Source organism: Canis lupus, chromosome 29 (assembly GCF_048164855.1).
Source record: "Canis lupus baileyi chromosome 29, mCanLup2.hap1, whole genome shotgun sequence".
In the NCBI taxonomy this organism is placed as follows: Eukaryota; Metazoa; Chordata; class Mammalia; order Carnivora; family Canidae; genus Canis; species Canis lupus.
The window spans coordinates 39,602,594-39,617,973 of NC_132866.1; the positions used below are offsets into that span (position 1 = coordinate 39,602,594).

At 34.4% G+C, this 15,380-nt stretch overlaps 1 protein-coding gene across 6 annotated transcripts in view; it reads left to right on the forward strand.

The window, feature by feature from the left end:
* The window catches only part of PARG (poly(ADP-ribose) glycohydrolase), a 116,336-nt gene that overhangs the window by 10,807 nt on the left and 90,149 nt on the right, over positions 1–15,380 (forward strand). For all 6 annotated transcript variants that reach the window (XM_072806309.1, XM_072806308.1, XM_072806310.1 and 3 more), the window contains exons 5-7: positions 4,083–4,205; positions 4,326–4,409; positions 8,896–8,970. In XM_072806309.1, coding sequence (XP_072662410.1) covers positions 4,083–4,205; positions 4,326–4,409; positions 8,896–8,970 — 282 coding nt within the window. The remainder of the gene's footprint in view (positions 1–4,082; positions 4,206–4,325; positions 4,410–8,895; positions 8,971–15,380) is intronic.

Here is a 15,380-nt window from a genome sequence, read left to right on the forward strand (position 1 = left end):
CCACCCAGTACCCCACCATAATCCAGTTTTAAAGATTTTTTTAAAGATAATCTCTATACCCAACATGGAGCTTGAACTCATGACCCTGAGATCAAGAGTCCCATGTTCCACCAACTGACCCAGCCAGGCACCCCTCATAATCCAATTTTAGATTTCTTTCCTTCATTGGGTAGTAGTTTTAAATAGTCATCTCATTTTTTAGTCTCTGTATTAGATTTCACAGGAATTACTTAAAATCTTTTATTGTACAACTTAGTCTAGATGTGATTATTTTTTTAACTATAGAATTCTGTTTATTTTTTAAAGATTTTATTTATTTATTCATGAGAGACACAGAGACAGAGAGAGAGAGAGAGAGAGGGGCAGAGACACAGGTAGAGGGAGAAGCTGGCTCCACGCTGAGGAGCCCGACGTGGGACTCGATCCCAGGTCTCCAGGATCATGCCTGGGCTGAAGACAGCGCTAAACCACTGAGCCACCCGGGCTACCCTAATTATAGAATTCTTTATCATAGTTAGAGGTAGAAGCAACATGGAACAGGGTGGGGTTTGAGCTGAGCTCTAAAAGATGAGCACAGGGGTGCCTGGATGGCTCAGTCACTTAACTGTCCAACTCTTGATTTTGGCTCAGATCATGATCTCAGAGTTGTGAGATTGAGCCCTCAATTGGGCTCTGTGCTCAGGAGGGAATATGTTTGAGATTCTCTCTCTTCCTCTCTCTCCCTCTGCTCTCCCACCCCCATGCTTACTTGCTCTTTATCTCTCAAATAAATAAATAAATCTTAAAAAGAAAAAAAGATGAGCTAACTCTAAGGGGGAGTTACTATGGAAAATAGTTTGCTTAGAATTTGGATGGGGAATGGTGGAAGACAAGACTTGACAAGTAAATTGGATCTATATCATAGAGGACTTCAGGTGTTTGGAATTGGACTTAAGTCTATAGGTATTGGAAATTGTTAAAATGTCTGTCTACACAATGGTTATGCTGTAGCAGGATTAATCAGACAGCCTTGTGGAAGTGAGGATCCACTGACAACAGAGAAAAGTAATGTAAGAGCTCAGATAAGAGATGAAAAAAAGGACACAGTAATGATCAATTTGTGCTATGTGGAAGTAGTTCAGGGGTTCTTAGGAAATTTGACTCCTCTTGCTTTTCTAAAGTATATTTTTAACTGTGAAAAGCCTGTAATAAAAGAACTAACACAAATATGAAAATGCTTAATATATTTTAACCAGCAGATTTTACCAAGAGAACTCATTTTAGTGCAGACCATAGCACTAAGGTTCTCTCACCACTGCTGTTTAAAAACACTGAAGAATATACTTAAACTTCAAAATAACAGTTTAAAAACATTATTGTCCATCAACAGTTAATGGATAAAGAAGATGTGCTACACACACACACACACACACGAAAACACACAGAAGAATATTACTCAATCACCAAAAAGAGCAAAATCTTGCCATTTACAACCACATGGGTGGAACTAGAGGGTATTATGATAAGCAAAATAAGTCAGAGAAGGACAAATACCATACGATTTCACTCATGTGAAATTTAAGAAACAAAACAGAGGAACAAAAGGGAAGGGAAGGAAAAATAAGATGAAAATCGCGAGAGGCTCAAATCATAAGAGACACTAGACTCTAGGAAATAAACTGAAGATTACTGGAGGGGAGGTGGGTTGGGGGAAGGGATAATTGGGGATGGCCATTAAGGAAGGCACTTGATGTAATGAGCACTGGGTGTTATATGCAATTGATGAATCACTAACTTCTACCTCTGAAACTAATAAAAACAAAAAACATCATCATTTGCAAGTATTTAGGTGTCGGAGTAGGATTTTCTTAATACTGTGTAAGAGCTATAAATGTAGATTAAGTAGGAGGTTGTATAAGCTTTAGCTGTCATTCTTAATTCCCAGTTTCAGATTTTGTATTTATAATCTCATTGTCATTTATTGATGTTAGAATAAGTAAAATTATACCGCTGAGCCACCCGGGCTGCCCAATTAATTTGTTTAAAAAATTTTTTTCACTCATGAGCATAGAGAGAAAACTTTTTTTTTCTTTTTTTGAAACTTTAAATTGTGCAGATACCTATGTCCACATTTTCTCTTCTTACGTGCACACCAGTCATACTGGATTAGAACCCACCTAAAGACCTCATTTTATTTATTTATTTATTTATTTATTTATTTATTATTTTTTTTTTTTAATTTTTTTTTTCTTATTTATTTATGATAGTCACACAGAGAGATAGAGAGAGACAGAGAAACAGGCAGAGAGAGAAGCAGGCTCCATGCACTGGGAGCCCGACGTGGGATCCGATCCCGGGTCTCCAGGATCGCGCCCTGGGCCAAATGCAGGCGCTAAACCGCTGCGCCACCCAGGGATCCCTATTTATTTATTTATATTCAGTTTGCCAACATACAGTATAACACCCTATGCTCATCACATCTCATGCTCTCCTTAATGCCCGTCACCCATCCCCCTTCCCAACTCCTCGTCTGCAACCCTTTGTTTTCCAGAGTCAGGAGTCTCTTATGGTTTGTCTTCTCTAATTTTTCCCCACCCAGCTCCTCTCCCCCTTCCCTATAGTCCCTTTCACTATTTCTTATATTTCACACATGAGTAAAACCAAAGGATAATTGTCTTTCTCCAATTGACTTATTTCACTCAGCATAATACCCCTTAGTTCCATCCACGTCGTTGTAAATGGTAGGTATTCATCCTTTCTGATGGCTGAGTAATATTCCATTGTATATGTTAGACCACATCTTCTTAATCCATTCATCTGTTGAAGGACATCTTGGCTCCTTCCACAGTTTGGCTATTGTGGACATTGTGCTATGAACATTGGGGTACAGGTGTCCTGCCATTTCACTACTTCTGTATCTTTGGGGTAAATACCCAACAGTTCAATTGCTGGGTCATAGGGTAGCTCTATTTTTAACTTCTTGAGGAACCTCCACACTGTTTTCCAGAGAGGCTGCACCAGCTTGCATTCCCACCAACAGTACAAGGGGGTTCCCCTTTCTCTACATCCTTGCCAGCATTTTTTGTTTCCTGTCTTGTTAATTGTAGCCATTCTTACTGGTGTAGAGGGATATTTCATTGTTGTTTTGATTTGTATTTCCCTGATGAGAAGTGATATGGAGCATTTTTTCATGTGCTTATTGGCTCTGTGTAGGTCTTCTTTGGAGAAATGTCTGATCAGGTCTTCTGTCCATTTCTGTACTGGATTGTTTTTTGGGTGTTGAGTTTGATATGTTGTATGATTCCATTTCTAGAAAATGTCCAGAATAGGCAAAAGGTAAAACTTCCATGTTTTAAATATCCTCTTCCTCATTTATTTAATGTCTATTGTAAGCAGTATATGTATATATTTTTATTTATGTATAAGTACATATAAACATTCAAAAATATAAGCCAGGCTCTGTCATAAATATTGAAAATCCACAATTAATATGGGTTTTATTCTCAAGAAATTTAGAGTCTAGTGGGAGAAGGAAAAGCAGGTGAGCTCTGATGTGATAATGATTTAATAAAACGAGGGAATAAACTACCCTAAAGTTTTTGAAGACTTCTTAGAGGAAATGAAAATTAAGCCAAGTGTTGAAGGTCAGAATAGATGTTTAACCAGATAGTGTTTGGGTAAGAGAGGATGTTAAAAACTGGGAACATCATTTGGGATGACTATAGGCAGAGGGGAGCCATTATTGGATTAGGAGCCTGGGAATACATTAGAAAGATTAAGATTGTTCCCAAGTAGGGATAAGGGCTTTATGGAGGATGATTGTGTCTGGGGACCGCGGGAGTTATGGGAGGAATAGAAGGCAAGCAGTAAGGTGGACCTAGATGTGATGATGATGAAGGTGGAATGAGCAAACATGATTACTGGGAAACTGATCAACTGGAGATAAGGAGCAGGAACAGCTGGAGAAAACTTCTGAGATTTCTTATGGAAGAGCTGGTCTGCATTTTAATACCATTTGTTTTGGCTGCTTTCTTTGTATTATTTTGTAGAAGGTATGCTTAGGGTTTATGCACTTACAGTTTCCTTGTTTCCCTCTCTTTCAGGTAGACCTTTTGCGAGCAGGAGAAGTTCCTAAACCTTTTCCAACACATTTCAAAGATTTGTGGGACAACAAGCATGTTAAGATGCCTTGTTCAGAACAAAACTTGTACCCTGTGGAAGATGAGGTAAGCATAAAATAGATGTTCTTTTAGTCTCTGAAAATTTAGTATGTGCTTGTTTGACTTCTGATTCTGTGATCCAAAAAAGCTTAGCATAATTTCATTTGTTTTTCCTTTCCCTTAAAGAATGGTGAGCGAACTGCAGGGAGCCGGTGGGAGCTCATTCAGACTGCACTTCTCAACAAATTTACACGACCTCAAAACCTGAAGGTAGTTGATTTTGCTATTGTTGCTTCTGGTTTGTAGTTCTTAGATGGGGGCCTTGTGTCTCCCTAAAGACATTTTTTGATCTTTAACACAGGTTAACAGCATTATTTGCATGCAAAGTGCTTGCTTCCTGAGGAACTTTCTTAAGAGACATTCCTGGTTTCCACTCCATCACTAGCAAAAGAGTAGAAGAATTGAGAGTTGTAAATGACTTGCCTGGAGCCACACAGAATAATTTGGAGAACCTGGAATAAAACCTTTGTTTCTTTATTTCCCCATCCAATTTCCTTCAGAGCAAGCTTCTCCTTTATTTTTTAGAATTATCATGTTTCTGAAATGTCTTTAAAAGTAAATGAGGAAAGAATTATGACTAGCAATATTTGCCCAAAGGGAACAGAGTTTCCTAATGATTAAAATATACATTAAACATGCTGTTTTGTATTGCTGTTAATATAGCTTCTAGCAGTCTAATTATTTATTAATCTTACATTTTGGCAATTTATTTTTTGATTTTTTTAAAGAATATTTCACTTAAGAATATAAGAACAATCATTAGATTGTTTTTCTAATATCTAAAATATGGGTGAGTATATGTTTATTTTTGGCATTATAGCCGTGTGAACTTTTATAACAATAACAGATTTTTCTATATTTGGGTGAAAATGAGTTTCATTTGCTTTGAGAGACTTAAGTTGTTGTGTTAGTGTCTCAGGTTTTATACTCTTTTTCTATTTATACTTAAGTTATTCTTAAGCTCTATATATTTCTATAGCTCCCATTTGTCTTTTTTTCCTCTATATGAAAAACATTAGTATGTTGTGCCATAATGTATTTTGAAATTTCATTCTTTAAAGACAGTATTTCTCAATCTTGTAATGTACTCCTCTTAAATGGAAGAAATTCTCAGGGTCTGCTAGAATTTGCTTATTTTTAGTATAGTAGTATATGTACAAACAAAACTAAACTCTTTATATTTATAGCTATATCAATTTGATTTTTTTCCATTTTAAGCATTATGAACCATCATTTGAATTGTGTTCATTTTTACAGTGGAAACAATTTACATTCAGTATCCCTTTTTTGCATAAAAGTTTTTTAATCACTGATCTGACCCTCAAGGTAGTATGCTGAAAAACTTTAAAGAATATAAAGAAAAAAAATTCTTCATTTTATTTTTACTACTTATTAATCACATATGGTGGATGTTGGTGGATGCAAAGATGGAATCTGTATGGAGAACATCAGCTTGCAAATAAATATGATAATGAGCACTTTGATTCAGGTTCTGCAGAATTTGACAGCCTTGTACTGCAGTATATCTTATGGTGGCTCAAAATTTTCACCATTTTTATCTGTTTAAAGCACCAGGCTTCATTCCTACACTGTGTTGTCTTTTGTCCTTTGTATCCAAAACCACAATTAAAACTTAAAAAAACGGAAGCAGGACACCCAAGAATACTATCTATACTCCTTTTGAGAAACACTGTCTAAGGTTCTATGGCCTTATAAGCAGGATTATTGAAATTTTTCATATTTTTTCTTAAACATAAACACAGAATAATCAGTGTTCTAAATTACCCTGTCTACTCACCCTTTTAGCAATTCCTTAGTGAGCCAGTGACTAAGAAGGGGTAATTGTTTTACTCTGAATTTCCTTTTCTTGTTTAATTTATGGTAGGTTCAACAGAACAGGATAATCCATCAGAGATTTTCTTCTTTCTGCTTTTGGTAATTGTTTCTTTGGCTGAAAGAACACTATGGGGGGGAACGTTAAGTCCCTCTTACTAAATATAATAATCCTTTTGGTGCTTTTATTTGATATTGAGTTAAGCGGGATTAGAGATGTTAAAAGTTTAAAAAAGGAATAGTGTCCCCTAAAGTCCATTTATACAGTAATATTTCTATAATTGATGTGTCTGGTAATTTGCAAAGAATGTACTTCTTTGTGCTTTAACTAATTGTGCTTACTATGAATAATGAATTAAAGTTGATAGCTGAGAATACAGAATAGCATCCAGTTTTTCTAATGATAGGAGACCTTGTGGTAGGCTACTTTTCAGACTTGAAGATAAAGTAAAAGTGAATGAATGTTAGTTAGGAATTAATGCTCATTATAAAATCCACTTAAAGAATTAGAGTGTAAAGGTTAGACTGTAAAATGTTCTTCCTTACCAACTTTGAGGAATGATTTACATGTAAAAAAAGAAAACGCAGGCTTTTAAAGTATATAATTTAATGAAGTTCAACATTTGCATATACCCATGAAGCCTCCCTACAATCAAGGTACAGAACATTTCTGTCACCTTCAGAGCTTCCTCTTAACTCCTTTACAATTGACTGATTCCTCTTTTCTGCACTGTCCCCAGGCAACTAACTATTGACTTGCTTTTTTCTTTTTCTTTCTTGTTTTTCTTTAACTGTAGATTAGTTTACATTTTACATGAATGGAATCACCTAGTATGTATGTTAGTGTATCTGGGTTCTTTTGCTCAGAATGAACATTTTTGAGATTCATCAATGTTGTTGAGTGTATCAGCAGTATGTTGCAGTGTATGCATTGTTTGTCCTTTTACCTATTGATGTTGCTATTTAATACTTCATATGAGGTTCTGAAATCACATACCAGTAATTAGAAAAAAAAATCCTTAAAATAATTTCTCTCTTAATGGAAAATTTTATATTGTGGCTGTGAGAAAAATAACAGGGTTTTTTTTGCCATATTATTTTATGATTGATGCTTTTCATTTTTGAAGGAACTTGGATATCCAAGTAAATAGCATACATTGTTGGTTTACTTTTTAATCTAGGTGCTTGGTGATTGTTATGTGGCACAAAGGATTTTTCAGACAAGAGTTAATTTTTAAAAACTTATTCAATTAAAAAAAACTTATTCAATTATGAGGAAATTTGGAAGGTTTATAGTAATCTAACAGTGTTTTTTCAACTTACACCTTGAGTAAAATAAATTGAAGATGTATATTATAAATATAGATAGTTGCTTGTGAATTCTATATTTATTGCTTTAGTAATATAACATATACATCATAAAATATAACCAAAATAGAAATTTAAAAGGATGAGATAAAATTTAAATACAATTGACCCTTGAACAACACCAGTTTGAACTGCGCCAGTCTCCTATGCAGACTTTTTTAGATAATACAGTACTATAAATGTATTTTCTTTATAACTTATTAATATTTTCTTTTACCTAGCTTACTTGATTGTAAGAATACAGTATATAATACATTTAACATACAAAATATGTGTTAATCGACTATGTTATCAGGCTCTGGTCAGTAGGAGGCTATTAGTAGGTAAGTTTTTTGGGAATCAAAAGTTACACGCAGATTTTCAATCCTTGTGTTGTTCCTGGGTCAACTGTAATAGTTCTTTCTGCATATCTAATAGATTGTCTTATGCATACCCCCACTCAGGTATTAAATAAAATTCATCTGAGTAAATTTTAAAGATCTTACTGGCTCTATTCAACAATTTATGAATTAGGCAGGGTCTTATCTAGCAGAAGGAAAGGCATTCTAAGCTGCTATACAAAACAAAAGACTTTAATAGGCAGAAGGGAGTGGAAGCAACACTAAGGATGTTTCCTATTTTTTACACTAGGAAAAAATAGATTGGTTGTGGCAGTCATTTTCCTTTAGGGGATGGGAGAGTTCTATCAGGCTGATGAACTAACTAGTGCTGACCAAGTGATACCTCATTGACTGGTTTAAGATTCCATTTTTGAGATAGGCTGAAATTGTAATTAAAATAAGTCTCTGGTGAAGTACGGCTTAGCATAAGTGACTCCATTTGGGGCCTGTTTTGTTTTTATCACTGTTAACCAAGAATACGGTACTGCCTAGTCAGTTAAATATTATACCAGTAGATGGCGTGCTATTTTGACTTTTCTTGCCTTCATAAATGTGTAATTTATGTGAACCGCTGGGGGAAGACAACTTTTTATATGTAGCTTATAACAATAGCTGAAAATAAGGGGAAAAAGACCATTTTATGCCTTAGCGCAGTGTTTATCAATCTCTTTTTCATTATTTCCATCTCTCCTGGGAAGCCTTTTAGACATTTTTTCCTAATTTACTCTTCCCATGAAATTTTAATACTGCAAAAACACTATATATTTGCATGTATAGTATGAACCTATTGATAGCCAATAATCATTATGATATTTAAATTTTTTTATCTCCAAGATCCAGTTTTGAGAGTGTATCGCCTCTGTTTATAATGCAACTGTTAAGAGTTAGGATTTTTTTTCCTATTGCTTGACCTTCCTAATCTCATTTTTCTTAAGTGAATAATAAATTAGTGTGTATTCTGTTTGTTCATCGCTACTGATGTGGAGTAGCCAATGGCAGGAGGAAGCTTAATGCTGATTAAGAAGTTTATTGGAAGTAGTTCATAAAGGAGAAAGGCTATTCACAGATAATTTACTTGATTATATCATGAGGTTTTGTTTATGCTTTTTCCATAGGATGCTATTCTGAAATACAATGTGGCATATTCTAAGAAATGGGACTTTACAGCTTTGGTTGATTTCTGGGATAAGGTAAAAGTATGCTTATTTCTTTAACTATGAAAATAATATGTGTATAAAAATTGAAAGAAAAATACCCATGAATCTGTCACACTAACATGATTATTACCTTCTACTTTGCAAAAAATATTTCCTCTTATATTTATGTTTTAGGAACTAATTTTGATTTGGCTTTAATCTCTCATAATACCTTGTTAAATTTTTGTACCATCGTCAACATTATTAATAGCTATATGATATTTTATGACTAGAAACATCTAGGTCGGGCAGCCCTGGTGGCGCAGCGGTTTAGTGCTGCCTGCAGCCTGGGGTGTGATCCTGGAGACCTGGGATCGGGTCCCATGTCGGGCTCCCTGTGTGGAGCCTGCTTTCCCTCTGCCTGTGTCTCTGCCTCTCTCTCTCTCTCTGTATCTCTCATGAATAAATAAATAAAATCTTTAAAAAATATATTAAAAAAAAATCTAGGTCACATCCAGTTTTACTCTGTTCTCATTTACACTGTAGTAACATCTTTATGTATGTATATGTATGTATACATATACACACACATATATATACACATATACGTGTGTGTGTGTGTGTGTTTTCCCAAATTTGATACTGTTTCTTTAAGTGATTCCCAGAAATCAGATGGTTAGGTCAGTGGGCACAAAATTATAGCCCTGGGTTTATGCTGTAAAATCATTTTCCTCGGGATTGTAGTCATTTAGTATACCATTTTCTATGGGCAAGAATTCCACATTCATAGTAGTTTTAGAAGAATAAAGCAAGGCAAAGAGGGAGTGCCACAAGATAAATTAAAAAATTTGCATGGAGAGGCGCCTGGGTGGCTCAGTTGTTTAAGTCTCAGGTTCTTGGTTTCAGCTCAGATCATGGTCTCAGGATCCAGAGATAAAACCTGCTTTGGGCTCCATCCTCAGCATGGAGTCTGCTTGTCCCTCTCCCTCTGTTCTATCTCCATGCTCTCCCTCTTTCTCTAGAATAAATAAATAAAACCTTAAAATAAATAAATAAATTAAGTAATCAATCAATTAATTAATTGAAAATTTGCATGGAAATTCAAAGATAGAGGACATCTCATTTGGAAACTGTAATTAACACGTAAAGCATTATCTTCTGTACGGTATCTTCTGCAGAGAATAAGGACTTACTATGTTTGCTAAATTTGTTGCCTAAGAAATTGTTCCTGTAAGATATTTAAGCTTCTTGGAAAAACAGATTTGGTTAGGATAAAGTAATTTTCTAGCAACTGTAGTGTGAGAATGAGAGCCCTGCAATTTAAGTAACATTACTTTTCAGACTCTAGGTAATTTTACTAATAAAACATGAGGTTTATAATATGTTATGAATTTGAAATTAACTTGCTTTAAAGTTTGAGATCATTTTTTTTCCTGGATATATCCTCTACTACATTTTTTCATAGACCAAAAGCAATGTGTTCAGCTATTTTTTTGAGGAAAGGAGTAAAAAAGGAAATTGCATTTATTGAAGATATGTATGAAAAGGAATATAATATTAAATTTAGTCCTCAAACACTTGTGTAGATAGCACATTCAATTTAGAAAGGGAAGTAGATTTAGAGCTTAAGTAACTTGGTCAACATTATACAGATATTGAATGAATTTACCAGTGAGGTGTTGGGAGATCTATATTTGAGCTTAGTTGAGTTCCAGCACAAAATAGGTGACCAGTAACCATTCATTGAATACATGAAGGACTCTTAGACTTTAAATTTTGTGTGTGTGTGTGTTTTTTGTTTTTTTTTTAAGTAGGCTCCATGCCCAGTGTGGGGCTTAAACCCACAACCCCGAGATCAAGACCTGAGCTGAGATCAAGAGTCGGATGGATGTAAAGTCTGTGTTCTTTTTATTGTAATGATGTTTATTCCTTAAAGAACACTGAACACCCTTATATATTAAGCCATCTTTTTATTAAAGATGCAGAATTGATCAACAGTCTTATCATCAGAAAGCAGGGAACCCTGAACATGTCCATAGATGATTGTAATAATTAGGCAGAGTGGAAGAAATGGTCTGATAGAGTCTAGTATGTCATGGAAGGGGAAAAGATTTTTATTTTCAGTCATGGGGCAGATATTACAGAGGACATAGTATTTGGGTGGTTGAGTGTAAAATGTATAGAGGAGAAATAGATAAAGGAAATATGCACATACATATTAAATGCACTACTTTCACTTAGCACAATGTTGTAAGGTTCATCTGTGTTGCAGCATGTGTCAATACTTTATACCTTTTTATTGCTGAATAATAATCCATTGTATGACTATGCCACATATTGTTTATCTGTTCATCAGTTGATGGATATTTGTGTTGTTTCCACCTTTTGGCTATTACCATTAATGTTGATGTGAACATTTATTTATAGGTTTTTATACAGGCATATTTTTTCACTTCCCTTGAATGTATACCTAGGAATTGCTTGGTTATGTGGTAACTTCATATCTTAAGGAACCGTCAAACTGTTTATTAAAGTGCCTGGCTAAAAAAAAAAAAAAAAAAAAAGTGCCTGGCTTATTTTACCATCTTACCAGAATTACACAAGGATTCCACTTTTTTCCACAGCCCACCCTTCTTGTTAATGTGTCTCCTTTTTTTAAATTTTATTTTATTATTATTTTTTTTAATGTGTCTCCTTTTGATTTTAGCCATTCTAGTTGGTGTGAAGAAGTATCTCATTGTGATTTGATTTGCATTTCTCTAATGACTAATGATGTTGAACATCTTTTCATATGGTCATTGGCCATCTGTGTATCTTCTTTTGAGAAATAGTCATTCAAATCTTTTTAAAAATTGGGTTTTTTTTAATTGAGTTGTGTGTCCTTTAAGTCATAAGTTCCTTGTCAGATATATGTTTTTGCAGATATTTTCTCCTAATTTATATATAGTTGTCTCTTCATTTTCTTGAAGGTCCTTTGAAGCAAATAAATTTTTAATTTTGATAAATTCTAATTTTTTTGTTTCTATTTTTGTCATATCTAAGATGCTAATCTGAGGTCACAAGGATGCACTCTGTTGCTTACTTCTAAGAATTTTATGGTTTTAGCTCTTATATGTAGGTCCATGACCCATTTCAAATTAATTTATGTATATGGTATGAATTAGGGTCCACTTGTATTGTTTTGCAAATGAGTACCCATTTTGTGTTAATTTTCATATATTGTACAAGGTAGAGATCTGATTTCATTATTTTGTATGTGGATATCTGGTTGTCCTGGAACAATTTGTTGAAAAGACTCTTCTATCCCTATTGACTTTTCTTGGCATTCTTTGAAAAACCTGTTGTCTATAAACATTTATCTATCCTCTCAATTCTGTTTCATTCATCTATATGTTTATCTTTATGCCACTATCACACAGTCTTGATTACTAAACTTTGAAGTAACTTTTAACCTGGGAAGTGTGAGTCCTCCAAGTTTGTTCTTTTTCTGGTTTGTTTTGGCCATTTTGGATCTTATGCATTTCCTTGTGAATTTTAGGGTCAGCTTATTAATTTCTGCAAGGAGTTAAATGTGAAGGGCAATTTTTATAATCATATAACAGAATCCAAACCAGTTTTGGATTTTGAGGTAGGACCAGTAATTTCAGAGTTCTCTTATCAAGCTTTTGACCCATATATTGCTCAATGGCAGGCATAAAGTAAGTAATAGAAGGCTTATGCCTGTATCAGAATATCCTTGAATCTATATCTCTTCCTCTTACAGAGATAAAATTTTTTATTCAAAGTTGACCAAACTGGTATCATCTTTGTCACTTAAATTGTAATTTATACATGGTCTATTTGCATTTTATGATTTTTCTGGGTTTAAATCGGACACAATTGTTGATTTTGGTAAAAAGTAATGTTAAATTTGACACTTGACAATGGCAGTAAAACATGCTATTGGTTAAAATACCTCTGACACCTTGCTGTGAGGTAAAATAGTCATTTTTTTCTGTCTTAAACTACTCAGACAGGACCTTGTTTCCCCTTTATCAGGTGACCTTGCCCAGAAAGGTAATATATAGCAAATTTTGGTGTGTTTAGGATAGACCATAAATATGAAGTGATTACCAAGGTGCTGATGATAGTTTTATAGTTCTTTAGAGAGAGGAGGCATTCTATTTTTGACCTTCTGATTTTTATTTACTTTGTAAATGTACAGATGGTTGGAGGAGTCCATAATATTGTACCAAATATTCATTTCTTATTTTCTTCAAGTCTTTGCACTTATATTTAGTATTTTATAGTCATATCTAGGTGTAAATGTGTACTTAAGATGTTTTAGGATATAAGACTGTTCCATAGCTTTATCATCTTTAATATTAATGGTTATATAATATTCCATCAAACTGATAAATCATTTGTTAGAGATTTAAGGACATCTGTTCGTGGAAAGCATATCTAGAGACTCAAGGATATTCTTCCCTGTGACTGTTATTCCATTGTCATCAGTGTATTTAATGGAAGTCCTTGGATGTTTAATACAGTTGTGTGTTTTTCTGTCCATCAAATCTCCAAGGATATTAATACAAATCTTTACCACTTCACAGCCCACAAGGATAACACTGGCCAGGTTCACAGTGGTTAAAGATGTGTGTGTTAGTGGGATTGGAGGAGGAAATGGAGATCTTTACTGCAAGGGAAACAATTGTTTGGCTAGGTTTGAAATGATAAATTATTTGCTTTGCATTATCTGTGTTCACATTTTAGAGTAGGAGGGATCCCTGGGTGGCGCAGCGGTTTAGCGCCTGCCTTTGGCCCGGGGCGCGATCCTGGAGACCCCGGATCGAGTCCCATATCGGGCTACCGGTGCATGGAGCCTGCTTCTCCCTCTGCCTGTGTCTCTGCCTCTCTCTCTCTCTCTCTGTGTGACTATCATAAATAAATAAAAATTAAAAAAAAAAAACATTTTAGAGTAGGAGTGGTTCTTTAAAAGGGATTCTTAAATATTGCTTATTTGCAGTATTTGGAAATTGTTTACTAAAATGTCACATTGAACTCTGCATGCCTTGCTTTGCTAAGGTAAAAAATGAAGTTCAAATTTAACATCATATCAATTTTATTTTTAACTGCAAAAGTTAAGTTTATTTTGGGGCTGTTTAAATTTATCTCCTTAAAACCTTGCTTTGGCTAGTTCTATGCGTATTAGTATTGTAACTGAACTTTTAGAACAGGAGGTATTAATATCCACAGTTGTTTAATGTCGTGCCATGATATAGTACTTATATACTAGTATCTAGTACAAGAGGTAAGAGATCCAGAATCCTGCTAATCCTGCTATGTGAACAGACTTACTTTGGATGAAAGTAAATTTTTACTTTTGTCAGAGCCTAGTGAAGATCACAGAGGTCAATCTGTTATTTTGTAATTTGTACTTAAATATTTGGATGCTAGTGAGTTGAAATGGCCTTTACTTAGTATATTTTGCATCTTGAGTGCTAATATTGATCTTCCTTGTTGCCAGATGTTGGAAGTGCTAGGAACAAATAATCTGTGTTTTATGGCCCTTCTGTGTAGTGTTCCACAAAATTAAATTCAAGCACTTCAATAATTTATATTCTAAATGGATTGTTATTACTAGTGATTTTTTCCATAGGAAAGTTTAACAAAAACATCTTATATATTTAAAAAAGGTCCTCTATTAATGCATTTTAGAGCTGGTTTAAATATTTCTATATTGCAACACCTATGGCACTATTTCTTTTCATCATCAGTGAGTTAACTTGTGTAATTCACAGGACATATTAAAGCTCCTGTGGGGATGGGATGGTGTGTTCAGAGAGATTACTTCTGTTTCTGTGATCCTGACTTCTGGGTCTGGACTTGGGTGGTAGTTAAAAAAAATGGATGTTTGCTTTATAAATATTCATTAAACCGTAGTATTTGTTGAATATGTACTTCACAATAAATGTGAATGTTAATTTATTCAGTATAAAAATTTTAAATTCTATAACTGATTTGTGTAGCAAGCTTTTTCAGCAAATGGATTAGCTGGTTGAAAGGAAACCTAAAGTTTTTAGTGACCATTTTATTTTCATTTCCATGTTTAGTTTTATGTCTGGAATAGAAAAGATAGGAATGACTAGGCCTTTTAATTTCTCACTTCTGTTGGTTTATAAAGGCTGCCATAAATAACAAAATGAGAGTTTTTTTATTATTATTACATCTGTGACTTCTAAAAGAGAATGAGAGGATACAAGAAAGAAGACATTTACAAATAAAACATGGAAAAACATTTTATTTATTTATTTTTAAAGATTTTATTTATTTATTCATAGAGATGCAGAGAGAAAGAGAGGCAGACACACAGGCAGAGGGTTAAGCGGGCTCCATGCAGAGAGCCTGACGTGGGACTCGATCCAGGGTCTCCAGGATCACGCCCTGGGCTGCAGGTGGCGCTAAACCGCTGTGCCACCGGGGCT